At 48.3% G+C, this 16,061-nt stretch overlaps 1 protein-coding gene across 1 annotated transcript; it reads right to left on the bottom strand.

Moving 5' to 3' along the window:
- Positions 1 to 1,265: 1,265 nt before the first annotated feature.
- CHC_T00004227001 (hypothetical protein) lies at positions 1,266 to 2,000 on the bottom strand. Its single transcript, XM_005715880.1, has one exon. The coding sequence runs from the start codon at positions 1,998 to 2,000 to the stop codon at positions 1,266 to 1,268; it is 735 nt and encodes a 244-aa protein (XP_005715937.1).
- Positions 2,001 to 16,061: the final 14,061 nt, after the last annotated feature.

Raw genomic sequence — 16,061 nt, forward strand, 5'->3', positions numbered from 1 at the left:
GTAATGGTAGGTTCGGAGGGCTAAGGGAAAGAAGGAGGGCAGGTTGATGTGTGTGAGTGAAGGAGTTTGTACCGAGGTTTACTTGGAGCCGTCTTTCGGCGATACTTATACACTTTGAGTGTTACACTATCCCATTACTTTGGCACCTGGTAAACCGTACTCACCATATGCGCGACCAAGCGCGGTCCTCTTCTGGCCCGTCCACACTGTTCTATTTCCACCTTACGAATTGACTATTGACTATCAGTGCACAACAGTTTTCTACACATTTCGAGTGACTGTAAACCATGGCCCTATGTATGCAATCGTTTCACACCTTACTAATCTGAATCCAGACATGACAGAATTTATTCTTGGACAATGAACAACTTGGCATCTCTCTATTTCCAACAACGCAAAGTCCTGTCATATCTCAGTCCCCATACATGCCCTTGTTTCGTACCTTACTAATTTCGGTACACACTGCCAGACAACTATGACGGGTAGCAACAATGTGCATCCAGACTTTCTACACATCTCACGTGATATCCGATGTGAATCACACGAGTACTGTCATCAACTTGCATCCAACGGCGCACCACAACGAGAGCACAGTACAACGTCGCATGCTGACGAGAGTGTAGTACAACGGCGCATGCTGATGCAAGGGTCGCATACAGCGTGATGCGTACACTGAGTACTCACGTAAGTACATGTCTCTTGTGAGAAATACTTGTTGTACTTTTAATTCACATGTACTGTGCTCGGACATGCGCCGGACCGTATGCAGGCGACGTGTACAAGTGTACGTACACGCAGCAACCTGGCGATGTGTACATGTGTACACCGCACACAAGTGTCCAGCGCCAACGCTACTCGTAATTACCCATTACAACCATGGTGAACAACTTGAAACCCCCGAAATGATGTAATTAAATCGTATACCGATCATTCAAGATATATCACCAGCATGACTGCATATAAGTGGACAATAACAGACTAATAGAATTGCAGCATTCGGACCGACACCCAATAGATTTGCAGTATTGCCTGTGTAGCCCTATAACGGTTCGGGCCAAATGAAAATTTTCGGCATTTATGCAAATTTGCATGACCCTCCAAAAGTCCACTTTCGTCCCCAGAACCCCAAAATCTGAGACGTTACACGTGTCATGTCGTGATATGGGTAAGAGCGCCCGGACCGTGCAGTCATGTACACGTGTCACTCGATTTTGACCTTTTCAGATAACAGCATGTGGTCGCACATTTTCAATACCTCCCCTCGATCACATGCTTTGGGCAGCTTTGCACTCGGAAAGCCCAACCATGCCCACGAACTTTTCAAACAGCACGCGACCAAGTGGTTTGGTCAGCATATCGGCTGGCATTTCTGTTGTCGGACAATGGTACAATGTGACCAGTTTTCGCTGCACCGCATCTCGAACAAAATGATACGTAATATCAATGTGCTTGTTGCAACGATTTGTATATTCGTTCTGAGCAAACGCAATCGTACCAGCGTTGTCACATCCAACGCGAGTTGTTGGATCCGAATTCGCACCAAGTACATCAGCATGGAAGCGTCGAAGCCACGCGGCCTCTTTGCATGCTTCACTGAGTGCGATGTATTCTGCCTCACAAGTAGACTTTGCAAGTACTGTTTGTTTCCGGAAAGCCCAACTGACAGGCCCATCACAAAGCTTGAACACATATCCACTCGTTGATTTTCGTGATTCAAGGCATCCGCCCCAATCTGCATCGCTATACCCATGAAGTTCCGAACCAAGATCATCTTTACCAAACACTATTCCAAGATGCTGGGACCCACGCAAGTATCTCAAAACACGTTTCACACCTGACCAGTGCGACTCGTGAGGGTCGGCACAGTGTTGAGATAACTTTCCAATGGCAAACGCAATATCGGGGCGGGTCCCGACCATTAGGAACATTAGACATCCAATGGCCTGACGATATGGTTCAAAGCATGGGTTGTCATCAGTGCCAGTTTCGGCAACTTGCATTGTGACATTGTCGAGACTGTTCCATCGGAGTAAGGCAAGGATTGCATGCCGACATTTTGAACCGTTTCAGTACTGCTTGGGCATACTTCGACTGTGTGACGGTCAGGACGTGTTTAGAACGTATACGGTCGATTTCTAGACCAATACAAGTCTTCGCTTCGCCAAGGTCTTTCATATCGAATCGTTTGTTGAGTTCATTTTTCATCCATAATATGGCCTCCAAGTCACTTCCAGCTAGCAGCAGATCGTCCACGTACAACGCGATAATCATGATGACATTGCCTTGACGTCGAATGTAAAGACATGGGTCGCTACGTGTAGTGTACTGGAAGGTCAGCGGGGCAAAGGGAAATCGAAGGACGGTTGATGAGGTGAAGTTGAAGGATTGGGTACCGATTTACTTCGAGTCGCCAACTTCTGGCACTACTTATACACTTCTGCAATCTTCTAGAACTCTACTACCAAACACTACGACACACATACTACAGATGTATTGGCTCTAACACATGTGCCAGTCTTGCTACTCAGCCAAACTGGCGATGGCCCAACAAACAGAACAGAAAACCGCCTTACGAATTAGCACTGTCATGACGGAGAAATTAGTAAGGCAGTACAACAAAGCACAGCAAAGCACAAATTCCCTTACTATTCCAAATCCAGCGTGGCACAAATTCGTAAGGCACGTTTACAGCTCACACGTTGCCTTACGAATTCAAATCAATCCTGCAAGGACTGTTTACACCGCACACGTTGCCTTATGAATCTGAATCTCTCGTGAGGTCCTGTCCACTGTCAATTACAACAGTGCACATTTTGCCTTACGAATTCAAAACTCGCGCAACGGTATCTTTGTGTCCTGCTGTACCCGTGCTGCACTCCATGGACGCTGTAAACCTTTGCCACGTGCCAGGCACCCGCCACCAAGGTTCTACACTTTGCCTGTAAGACTGCAGGCGTACTGTACGCGTCCGACAGTGTAATGAGGACATGTGTCCAGGTCATACACGTGTCGGGCGGAGAAAATGAAACATGCTCAGATTGTACAGTACACCGCAACCGTGTACATATTTCACACGTGTACACGTTGAAAACCAAACTTGCTCCTGAAGTACTGTAGAGTGCAACCGTGTACAGAAATCACACGTGTACACGTTGAAAATCAAACTTGCTCAGCTCGTCACGCGGAGTGTTTTCGATTTTACACGTGTCAAACCTGTCGTTGTGTGTCATGCATATCAGCATGTGGTCGTAGAATTACAACAATCCCCCTCGATCACATGCTTTTACCAGAAGTAGCTACTGCAAGCCCTAGAAGTTCTACAAACTTCTGGAACAGAACTCGCCCAAGTGCTTTCGTCAGGATATCTGCAGGCATGGAAGTGGTCGGGCAATGTGACAAAGAAATGACGTTTCTCTTAATAGCATCTCGTACATAGTGGTATTTCACATCAACATGTTTGTTACGACGGTTGACCGATTCATTGTGTGCATACGAAATAGTCCCTGCATTGTCACACCCCATCACAATCGTGGGATCAGAATCAAGTCCAAGAACATCAGCAACCACTTGACGCAACCAAGTCGCCTCCTTACACGCTTCACATAGTGCAATGTACTCAGCTTCACACGTCGAAGTTGCAACCACAGTCTGTTTCCGGGAACTCCAACTGATCGCTCCACCGCAGAACTTGAAAACATATCCGCTGGTCGACTTGCGAGAGTCTGAACAACCGGCCCAGTCAGCATCACTGAAGCCGAACAACTCCGGCGATTTAGATTTATTGTCAAACACGATTCCTAAGTTTCGAGTCCCTTGCACGTATCGCATTACTCGTTTCACACCTGCCCAGTGTGACTCACATGGGTTGGCAGAATGTTGAGAAAGCTTTCCAATCGCATATGCCAAGTCTGGACGAGTGCCAACCATCAAGTACATCAGGGATCCCACTGCCTCACGATACGGTACATTTGTTTCGGAGTCGTTTTCGGTTGAAATCGTGGTTGTGTGACCTTGTTCCATTGGAGTCAGAGAGGGGTTGGGTTTCACGTTGACATTCGAAAACGCTCAAGCACTTTTGATGCATACTTAGTTTGAGTGAGACTCAAAGTCTTGGCGGTGCGATCCCTTTGAATTTCAAGACCAATGCAGACTTTTGCTTCACCAAGGTCTTTCATCTCAAACCGTTTATTAAGCTCCCCCTTCATCCATTTGATGGCATCGATATCACTACTGTATTGAAAATGTGCGACCACATGCTGTTATCTGGAAAGTGCAAAATCGAGTGACACGTGTACATGACTCGACGGTCTGGGCCCTCACCCCATATCACCACATGACACGTGTAACGTCTCAGATTTTGGGGTTCTGGGGACGAAAGTGGACTTTTGGAGGGTCATGCAAATTTGCATAAATGCCGAAAATTTTCATTTGGCCCGAACCGTTATAGGGCTACACAGGCAATACTGCAAATCTATTGGGTGTCGGTTCGAATGCTGCAATTCTATTGGTCTGTTATTGTCCACTTATATGCAGTCATGCTGGTGATATATCTTGAATGATCTGTATATGTTTTAATTACATCATTTCGGGGGTTTCAAGTTGTTCACCATGGTTGTAATGGGTAATTACGTGTGGCCTTGGCGCTGGACACTTGTGTGCTGTGTACACATGTACACATCGCCAGGTTGCTGCGTGTACGTACACTTGTACACGTCGCCTACATACGGCCCGCCGCGTGTCCGAGCATAGTACATGTGAATTAAAAGTACAACAAGTATTTCTCGCAGGAGACATGTACTTACGTGAGTACTCAGTGTACGCGTCACGCTGTATACGACCTTTGCATCAGCATGCCCCGTTGTACTACACTCTAGTCAGCATGCGACGTTGTACTGTGCTCTCGTTATGGTGCGCCGTTGGATGCAAGTTGATGACAGTACTCATGTGATTCACATCGGATATCACGTGAGATGTGTAGAAAGTCTGGATGCACATTGTTGCTACCCGTCATAGTTGTCTGGCAGTGTGTACCGAAATTAGTAAGGTACGAAACAAGGGCATGTATGGGGACTGAGATATGACAGGACTTTGCGTTGTTGGAAATAGAGAGATGCCAAGTTGTTCGTTGCACAACAATGAAGTCTGGCATGACTGGATGCAGATTAGTAAGGTGTGAAACAGTTGCATGCATAGGGCCATGGTTTACAGTCATTTGGAATGTGTAGAAATAGTTGTGAGCTAATAGTTACGAATCGATTCGTAAGGTGGAAATCGAACAGTATGGTCGGGCCAGAAGAGGACCGCGCTTGGTCGCGCATAGTAGAGTATGGTTTACTGGGAGTCGGAGTAGAGCGATAGTGTAGCACTCGAAGTGTATAAGTATCGCAGGAAAACGGCTTCAAAGTAAACCTCGGCACCAACTCCTTCACTCACACACATCAACCTGCCTTCCTTCTTTCCCTTGCCCCTCCGAACCTACCATTAGGTTATGGGCCCAGTCCCTCGCTGTCGTTTCACTGCATGAGTCTGTTGTTCTCGTTCCGTTGTTTCTGCCGTCGTTGTCGCTGTCGTTTTCGCTGCCGTTTCTCGTCGTTCTTTCCGCTGGTCTTCTCGCTGTCGTTGTCGCTCTCGTTCTTGCCGTCGTTCTTGGTTTTGGTTTTCGCTGCTGCTGTCGTTCTTGCTCTCTTGTGTGAATTGGTTTTGGTCATCGCTCCCGCTGTCTTCGTTGTCTTCTTCCTTGGTTTGGCTTTCGTTCTTGCTGCGGTTCTTGCTGCTGTCTCTGTCTTTGGTCTTCGTCTTCGTTTCCGCTCCCGCTACCGCCGTCGTCGTCAATCTCGCATTTGGTTTTTCTTCGTTCTCTCATGCAAAGTAAGTTTTGAGTTTCTTTCCATTTCCTACACATCTAAGTGATTGTCTTTGCACGTTTTGGTGGTTCTTAAGAGCAATAATTCCAAAATCTGTTACTGACGATTATCTTCATATTCCTTATTGTGAATACCTGTTCTTACGGGGTTGTGTTAGATCTGGAATTAGTACCGGTGCGCTCTGCGCCTGGGAAGCTGGTCACCGGTCGACCGGTTCGGACATCGGAGGTCGTATCCGTTGAGGTGCTTGAGCCTGAGGATCAACCTTCACCTCGGCTCGCGCTTCCGGGTCCGTCCTCGAGTTGTGCACCTTATAGGATTCCTCGTATTCCGCGCTCTGTTCCCGCACCAATAAAGAGAACTACGCATCGACTTTCTGCTCGGAAAGCGGCTGTTCTCGCGGATAAAGAGTTTAAGCGTGAGCGCAAGAGGAATCGTAAGGTGTGCCCGCGGTATAAGCGGTATTGTAAAGTGTGCGGCGTTAGTGGCAATAGTGCGAAGGCCTTTTACGACCACATTCAGTCTAGGTCTCATCGCATTCAAGTTGCCAACGCTAAGGAGACTCCGCGTTGTATCCCTTGCAATCGCGTCTTTGAGTCTCACGGGCACCTGAAGTGCCACGAGAACGGTGCCGCACACTTGAAGGTAGTTTGTGAACAGAATAGTTAGGGATTTCTTCCAAATAAATTCACATATCTGTTCGCAAATTTCTCCTGGTACAACTTCATAGTAATCAAATCGAATTTCTTAGACGGGTGGGCTTGCCATCGTGTTGACTATCGGTTAACGGCTTGGGATCCCCGAACGGATTTTCGAATACTTGAAGTTCATTTGCACTAAAATGGAAGATCAAGGAGGAGGAGGATCCATCAGAATCGACAAACTGACAGACTCCAACTTCTACGTGTGGAAGCAGAAAATACAACTTCTGCTTGCTCTACGTGATGTTGACCAATACATCGTTGAGGGAAGAGTTCCAAGTGAGGAACGCGCGGAAGAGCGTAAGAAGTGGATCAGAGGTGACAGTAAAGCTAAAGCACTGATTGGTCTCTCCCTATCAGATGAGCATCTTGAGCATGTACGTGGTGTTGATACTGCTCATGAGATGTGGGAAGCTATTGTCAACGTGTTTGAGAGGCACACTTTGCTGAACAAACTAGCTGCACGTCGTGAGTTCTACACTGTGAAGATGCTTTCCGGTGAAAAGGTGCTTGCATACATCAATCGTGTCAAGCAGCTGGCAGCCATCCTCAAGTCAATGAGCGTAAACATCGATGACAAGGAGATGGCCATGGCAGTGCTCAACGGTCTGCCTGCCCGTTTCGAGGCTCTCATCGTTGCACTTGATGCTCTCGGTAATGAGGAAAAGATATTCAGTTTGGACTTTGTGAAAAGTCGTCTGCTGCAGGAAGAGCAACGAGCAAACATGAAGTCTAGCTCCTCACAGACATCGGCTCTGGTTAATCGTGCCCCGAACAATCGGGACATAAACGATTACAAATGCACGAACTGCAGTCATACAGGCCATACGGCAAGCCGCTGCTGGGGAAAGGATTTGAATGGGCGTCGCCCGGCTCCTCCTAGCGGATATAAACCGCGTATGTCTCCGCGGAAACAATCTGCATTTGTCACACAGAAACCTGATCCCGACATGGTTGTAAACAGCGTCGACTTCACATGTCTGATGTCGAAAGCTTCGCACACGAACGATATGGAGATGGTGCCTTCGTGGCTCGTAGATTCAGCTTGTACAGCTCATATTACATATGACCGATCTCTGTTTGCAACGTATGAGCCACTTGAATCCGCCTCTGTTCAGATGGGAACCAAGGCTAGTGCAAAGGTTGCCGGCCGTGGTGACGTTCACTTGAAGTTAAATGTGAATGGCCGCATCGAACCGTGCAAGTTGACGGATGTATTGCACGTTCCGGACTTTGCGTTCTCTCTGCTCTCTGTCAGTCGAATGACTGAACTTGGACTAAAAGTTGGGTTCGAAAATGGAAAATGCATGATCAGACGAGGCTCAACTGTAGTGGCGACTACGACATTGGTTGGAGAACTTTACGTTCTCGACATCGTCAGTGACATCGGATCTGCACATGCTGCCACCCTGCAAACGTGGCATGAGCGCTTTGCACATGTGCATTCTCAAGGTATTGCTTCGATGATTCGTGACAATGTGGTAAGTGGAGTCAAACTACTTGGTAATGAGGCTAACAAAATCAACAATACTGACAATGATTGCATCTCTGAAAAATGTTCTGCGTGCGTCTACGGCAAAGCCACTCGATCTGTGATCCCAAAAGAGCGGTCCTCGAGGCGGGCATACTTCTGTCTAGACTTAGTTCACTCTGATGTGGCCCCTTAGAGGTGCAGTCCATTGGTGGTGCCAAGTATATCATTACCTTCATAGATGATCACTCAAACTGGTCAGTAGTGTACCCTATGCACCATAAATCAGAAGCATTTGAACGATACAAAATGTTTGCACAACTTGCTCAGACTCACACTGGTCGCAAGATCAAAGTGCTTCGCACGGATCGAGGTGGTGAGTATCTGTCCACGGAGTTTAAGTCTTTTCTGATTGCAAATGGTACTCAGCATCAAATGACGACCGCGTACACACCGGAGCAAAATGGAGTCGCCGAACGACTGAACAGAACTTTGGTAAGCTTGGTGCGCTCCATGCTAGCGCACAAGAAAGTTACAAAGGGGTTCTGGGCAGAAGCACTTGCCAATGCAGTGTACGTACGAAATCGAGTCACGTCACGTGCCATTCCCCCCAAGATGACCCCATACCACTTATGGATGAAATCTGTGCCAAATGTTGGTCATTTGCGTGTTTTCGGTTCAAAGTGTTGGTATACATTACCAAAACACAACATCCAGAAACTTGACGCCCGTGCAAAGGAGGCAATGTTTCTGGGGTATGCTGAAAATACGAAAGCTTACAAGTTGTGGGATGGTGATTTGCACAAAGTGATCGTATCCAGAGATGTTACTTTTGACGAGTCCACGGGAGGCAAATCTGGTGAACCGATGGACACAAACGACGAGGCTACAACTGATGATGACACAATCAACTTGAGCATCGATGAGGAAGTTGCAGAAAATGATGCAGTGGCATCAGAAGCATCATCGCCGGATGAACAACAACACTCTGATGAATCCTCCAACTCCTCCCCAACTTCAGGGGAGGACGAAACCACCGAAACAGTTGAGCAACACGTAGTTGAGGAAGAAACGATTGATCCGCCAACTAATCTCCGTCGGTCCACTCGCGTTCGCAAAACGCCTGGGGCGTGGTGGGCAGCAGCTTTGGTGACTGCTGGACTCCTTAGCCACGCCCATGTGATAACGGAAATTCCAAACTCGTACAAGGAAGCTATGGATTCTCCAAAAGCTCGCTTCTGGCAGAAGGGCATCGACAAAGAACTTGCTTCACAACACAAAAACAAAACATGGACACTTGTTCCAAGATCTCAAGCATCAAACGTCCTGACGTCCAGGTGGGTTTTCGGAGTGAAGCAACTTCCTGACGAGTCCGGAAAATTGGTCGAAACTGCAAAGGGACGTCTTGTGGCACGAGGCTTTCAACAAGTAGAAGGCATCGATTACACTGAAACGTTCGCCCCTGTCATCAAGTTCACAACTATCCGTCTGCTGCTGGCACTGGTTGCGCACTTTGACCTTGAGCTGCATCAGATGGACGTGGTGACTGCCTTCCTCAACGGTGAACTTCACGAAGAAATCTACATGGAGCAACCTGAAGGATGCATCGACAAAGTCAAACCTGATTCGGTGTGTAAACTTTTGAAAGCAATCTATGGTCTTAAGCAAGCCCATCGCCAATGGCATAGTAAGATCGATGAGTTTCTGATCACTGAACTTGGTTTCAACACTACACGCAGCGACCCATGTCTTTACATTCGACGTCAAGGCAATGTCATCATGATTATCGCGTTGTACGTGGACGATCTGCTGCTAGCTGGAAGTGACTTGGAGGCCATATTATGGATGAAAAATGAACTCAACAAACGATTCAATATGAAAGACCTTGGCGAGGCGAAGACATGTATTGGTCTAGAAATCGACCGTATACGTTCTAAACACGTCCTGACCGTCACACAGTCGAAGTATGCCCAAGCAGTACTGAAACGGTTCAAAATGTCGGCATGCAATCCTTGCCTTACTCCGATGGAACAGTCTCGATATGTCACAATGCAAGTGGCCGAAACTGGCACTGATGACAACCCATGCTTTGAACCATATCGTCAGGCCATTGGATGTCTAATGTTCCTAATGGTCGGGACCCGCCCCGATATTGCGTTTGCCATTGGAAAGTTATCTCAACACTGTGCCGACCCTCACGAGTCGCACTGGACAGGTGTGAAACGTGTTTTGAGATACTTGCGTGGGTCCCAGCATCTTGGAATAGTGTTTGGTAAAGATGATCTTGGTACGGAACTTCATGGGTATAGCGACGCAGATTGGGGTGGATGCCTTGAATCACGGAAATCAACGAGTGGGTACGTGTTCAAGCTTTGCGATGGGCCTATCAGTTGGGCTTCCCGGAAACAAACAGTAGTTGCAAAGTCTACTTGTGAGGCAGAATACATCGCACTCAGTGAGGCATGCAAAGAGGCTGCGTGGCTTCGACGCTTCCATGCCGATGTACTTGGTGCGAATTCGGATACAACAATTCGCGTTGGATGTGACAACGCTGGTACGATTGCGTTTGCTCAGAACGAATCTACAAATCGTCGCAACAAGCACATTGATATTACGTATCATTTTGTTCGAGATGCGGTGCAGCGAAAACTGGTCACATTGTACCATTGTCCGACAACACAAATGCCAGCCGATATGCTGACCAAACCACTTGGTCGCGTGCTGTTTGCAAAGTTCGTGGGTATGGTTGGGCTTTCCGAGTGCAAAGCTGCCCAAAGCATGTGATCGAGGGGAGGTATTGAAAATGTGCGACCACATGCTGTTATCTGGAAAGTGCAAAATCGAGCGACACGTGTACATGACTCGACAGTTCGGAACCTCAGCCCATATCACGACATGACACGTGTAACGTCTCAGATTTTGGGGTTCTGGGGACGAAAGTGGACTTTTGGAGGGTCATGCAAATTTGCATAAATGCCGAAAATTTTCATTTGGCCCGAACCGTTATAGGGCTACACAGGCAGTACTGCAAATCTATTGGGTGTCGGTTCGAATGCTGCAATTCTATTAGTCTGTTATTGTCCACTTATATGCAGTCATGCTGGTGATATATCTTGAATGATCTGTATATGTTTTAATTACATCATTTCGGGGGTTTCAAGTTGTTCACCATGGTTGTAATGGGTAATTACGTGTGGCCTTGGCGCTGGACACTTGTGTGCTGTGTACACATGTACACATCGCCAGGTTGCTGCGTGTACGTACACTTGTACACGTCGTCTACATACGGCCCGCCGCGTGTCCGAGCACAGTACATGTGAATTAAAAGTACAACAAGTATTTCTCGCAGGAGACATGTACTTACGGGAGTACTCAGTGGACGCGTCACGCTGTATACGACCTTTGCATCAGCATGCCCCGTTGTACTACACTCTAGTCAGCATGCGACGTTGTACTGTGCTCTCGTTATGGTGCGCCGTTGGATGCAAGTTGATGACAGTACTCGTGTGATTCACATCGGATATCACGTGAGATGTGTAGAAAGTCTGGATGCACATTGTTGCTACCCGTCATAGTTGTCTGGCAGTGTGTACCGAAATTAGTAAGGTACGAAACAAGGGCATGTATGGGGACTGAGATATGACAGGACTTTGCGTTGTTGGAAATAGAGAGATGCCAAGTTGTTCATTGCGCAAGAATATATTCTGTCATGTCTGGATGCAGATTAGTAAGGTGTGAAACGATTGCATGCATAGGGCCATGGTTTACAGTCACTCGAAATGTGTAGAAACTGTTGTGCACTGATAGTCAATAGTCAATTCGTAAGGTGGAAATAGAACAGTGTGGACGGGCCAGAAGAGGACCGCGCTTGGTCGCGCATATGGTGAGTACGGTTTACCAGGTGTCAAAGTAATGGGATAGTGTAACACTCAAAGTGTATAAGTATCGCCGAAAGACGGCTCCAAGAAAACCTCGGTACCAACTCCTTCACTCACACACATCAACCTGCCCTCCTTCTTTCCCTTGCCCCTCCGAACCTACCATTAAAAACTGTGCAGTTATTCACACGTGTGTCCCGCAACCCGGACTACTTTTCATATCCAAATATTTTCCTTTCTTTTCACCCCCCTTTTCAGGTGCGTAGTGCACTACAGCGGCGTGTGTCGTCAAGTTAAATTGACGGTTATGGTGTTGAGGTGGGTGTGAACCCATCCATTTTTTTACGACACAGGTTTCGTGGACAACATCCCGTTACGGAGGTCGATTTACATGCTCCCACCGCCGGTAGAATCGTCAGTCGATTCAGCGATGCTATTTGGTGAAAGGCCGGCGAATGTGTACAGTGTTCAGCTGTTCTCACCGTAGCGAGGTGTTCCCCTCGTTTCAGACCCCCCGTTCATTACGTAGATTTGTGCGTGTGTCCGCGCTTCAATGGAGGCCTTCCTCACGAGTTCGATTTCGTCGATCGCCTTGCATCGTCGCCCGCGACGGGGTCCGCTCTCTCTTTTCAATTCTTCTTTCTCGATGCGATCTCCCATTCCCTTCGGTACTGCCCGACGCTTGTCGACGCGACCGGCAGTAACTCTTTCCTTTACCCGTGGCAACGGTGAGCACCCGGGTGAGTCTTGATCTATCTTCTTGCCCCTTTTTGGGCGGTTTGCAGACGTTCCCTAGTAGGATCTCGTCCTTGTAATCTATAACAAAAAATAAAAAACGTGATAAGGAGGGGACGGTGGTTGTGTCAATAGCGTGGGGTCCGCACTTACCGGTTAGCCGTTTTGTTTTCGCGAATCAGGGTTCACCTCAAAAAGAGACTCTCCTTGCCCTTTTTCCTTCCTGGCGGCCTTTCTCCTGGTCGTGGTTCGACGGTCGCGCGGGCGACGTCCTGGGCATTGCAAACCGGGGTCGCCTGTGGGGGTTTCCGTCAGCGTTCGGGGTGTTCACGAACAACCATCCTCAGTCGTAATTTGGGGCATTTGGGAAAGTGAGAGGGGGGGTTGGTTCTCTAGCTTCCTACTCTTGCGATTTCCGTGGTCGCCAGATCGGCGCTTGGGGTCTGATGATGACCACGTGCTACGTGTGCATTCCCCAACGACGGCGGCTGCTTTCCTTAATTTTTCTTTTTAAAATATTCTCACGGCCGCTTCACACGTGTGTCTCCGTGCAGTTGTCTGCCGGTGGTTTTCGTTTCTAAGTCAATAGAATGACTCGTCCCTCGTTGTGTTGGCTGCACACAACGTTCTCGTGCGACTACCTCCGCCGCCGGCATATCGTGTCGTCACTTCCAGCGTGCTTCCGACCCCCTGGTCGTCTTCTGATCCCATCTGTGCTCCTCTTTGAATCCTGAGATACCTCCTCTTGTTTCGTGCTCCTTTCGTACAACCTCCCTCACGTCCTTTCGAATTGTACTGTACGTGTATACGCGAAGTCGTCAGCCTGCGTTCCGCGTAGCAAAAGTTGCACTTCCCGCGACGCGTTCCCACGTCCCTGATATCCACCGCCAGTCTATGCCAATTTTCCGCCTCTTTTTCTTACATCCTATCATCACTCGGGGGTTATCCTCAAACACGCAACTCCTCCAGCGCCCCTTTTTGTCCTCACCTCTAAATTGATTCCAACGACCCCACGTAGTGCGACTCCGTTACGCAATTCTTCTCCAACTACAAATCCCTCGTTCCCGAAGAATTTCCAACGTCTTTCTTCTGTCGACCAGAGATCTTCTTCCTCTCCCACACACCAGCGGTGTTCACATAGGCTTTCGTAGGTAGCGCTAGAAGCGCTTCTCGGCCGACGTCGTTGAATACAATACTGTACCAAGCCTCGCTGTTCAGCTCCACCAAGACAATGTCTTCAATCCTTCCTTGCGTCTGCGTGTTTTGCTTCCCGGCCGCGGTACCCATGTGGTCGCAACAGAATCGAGCGTAGTAGCGACACATGTCTCTCTGGGCTTCCTTCACGTGATTCGTTCTCCTCTTCCTCAACTCGAGATACAGCTTGTAGTCTTAATCACGATCGGCGGTTCGCAGTCCCTTGTCGCCCTTGGGCGCCTGTCGTGTTCTCCTGAAATTACACACGCTCGTTCCGGAATGGCCGACCTAGGTGCGTCTCGGGAAGGGAAAACAAACATAAAAGAAACTAAAAAAACAAAAACGAGACAGAATAGTTAAGAAGGTAAACACATAGGAAACTGGTTGCGGCTCGCGTTTTCTTTTCGCTTTCCATCATCACATTGCGTATGGAGCTCATCCTGGTCTCGCGCGTGCGACTTGCGGCGGGAGGGGCAGTTTCTTCCGTCGGAAATACGTGACGGCCGCGCTGCGGGGCAATTGCTCGATGGGTTCCCACGTTGCGTCCTTGAGGGTATACCCATACCATCTCACTTTGAGAATTAATTTCTCCCCGTCGTAGCCGTGGTCCACGATCTTGTCGATCACATACTCCTGACTCCCGGCTCCTTCTTCCTGCGTGTCCAACTGTCCGTCCCCCTTCCGAAGAGTCAGTGACTCCTCCTCACCCTGTCCTTCCGAACCTCCCATCTCTTGTTGACCGGGCGAGGTCCCCGTAGCTTCCTGATTTATCAACGGTCCGTCATCCATCCTATCTTTCGCTTGCGCGGCGGGTCCTTCTCGTTTTCCTCCTGTGTTGAGAAATTGTGGCGCTTGTCGTAGCCCGACTATCGGCGTGTAGTCCATGGGACTAAGGTCTAATTCGACTCTATCTTGCGACACGCGCTCTTCCTGGTGGCCGATGGAAATGACGACCGTATTCTCAGTTGACTCCTTCACTTGATATGGGCCCGTAGCCACTTGTGCCAACTTATGTTTCGACTCAGTAGCCGTGCTTTGCTCTTTCCGAAGGAATACGTATGATCCTGAAGGGATGTCATACTTCGACTGGCGGAGCCTTGCGTCGAAATTTCGCTTGTAGCGCGCTTGTTCTTTCCGCAAGCTCTTACTAGCGTCTTTCATCAGGCTTTCCAACCACGACTGCCATTTCAGGTAGTATGCTCGATTCGAGTAAATCCTTCCAAACTTGGCTGTGCTTGTAACGCAATTCTTCTCGGCGCCCGAGCAAACACCACCTCGAAGGGCGCGATGTTCGTAGTATTGGAAGGTCAGCGGGGCAAAGGGAAAATCGAAGGACGGTTGATGAGGTGAAGTTGAAGGATTGGGTACCGATTTACTTCGAGTCGCCAACTTCTGGCACTACTTATACACTTCTGCAATCTTCTAGAACTCTACTACCAAACACTACGACACACATACTACAAATGTATTGGCTCTAACACATGTGCCCGTGTTGCTACTCAGCCAAACTGGCGATGGCCCAACCAACATAACAGAAAACCGCCTTACGAATTAGCACTGTCATGACGGAGAAATTAGTAAGGCAGTACAACAAAGCACAGCAAAGCACAAATTCCCTTACTATTCCAAATCCAGCGTGGCACAAATTCGTAAGGCACGTTTACAGCTCACACGTTGCCTTACGAATTCAAATCAATCCTGCAAGGACTGTTTACACCGCACACGTTGCCTTATGAATCTGAATCTCTCGTGAGGTCCTGTCCACTGTCAATTACAACAGTGCACATTTTGCCTTACGAATTCAAAACTCGCGCAACGATATCTTTGTGTCCTGCTGTACCCGTGCTGCACTCCATGGACGCTGTAAACCTTTGGCACGTGCCAGGCACCCGCCACCAAGGTTCTACACTTTCTCCGTAAGAGTGCAGGCGTACTGTACGGGTCCGACAGTGTAATGAGGACATGTGTCCATGTCATACACGTGTCAGGCGGAGAAAATGAAACATGCTCAGATTGTACTGTACAGTGCAACCGTCTACATATTTCACACGTGTACACGTTGAAAACCAAACTTGCTCCTGAAGTACTGTAGAGTGCAACCGTGTACAGAAATCACACGTGTACACGTTGAAAATCAAACTTGCTCAGCTCGTCACGCGGAGTGTTTTCGATTTTACACGTGTCAAACCTGTCGTCGTGTGTCATGCATATCAGCATG

Source organism: Chondrus crispus, genomic scaffold (genome assembly GCF_000350225.1).
Source record: "Chondrus crispus Stackhouse genomic scaffold, scaffold_22, whole genome shotgun sequence".
Taxonomy (NCBI): Eukaryota; Rhodophyta; class Florideophyceae; order Gigartinales; family Gigartinaceae; genus Chondrus; species Chondrus crispus.

Excerpts from the sequence above, each read along its gene's own strand:
- CHC_T00004227001 (XM_005715880.1), bottom strand. The coding sequence starts at position 2,000 with ATGCAAGTTGCCGAAACTGGCACTGATGACAACCCATGCTTTGAACCA.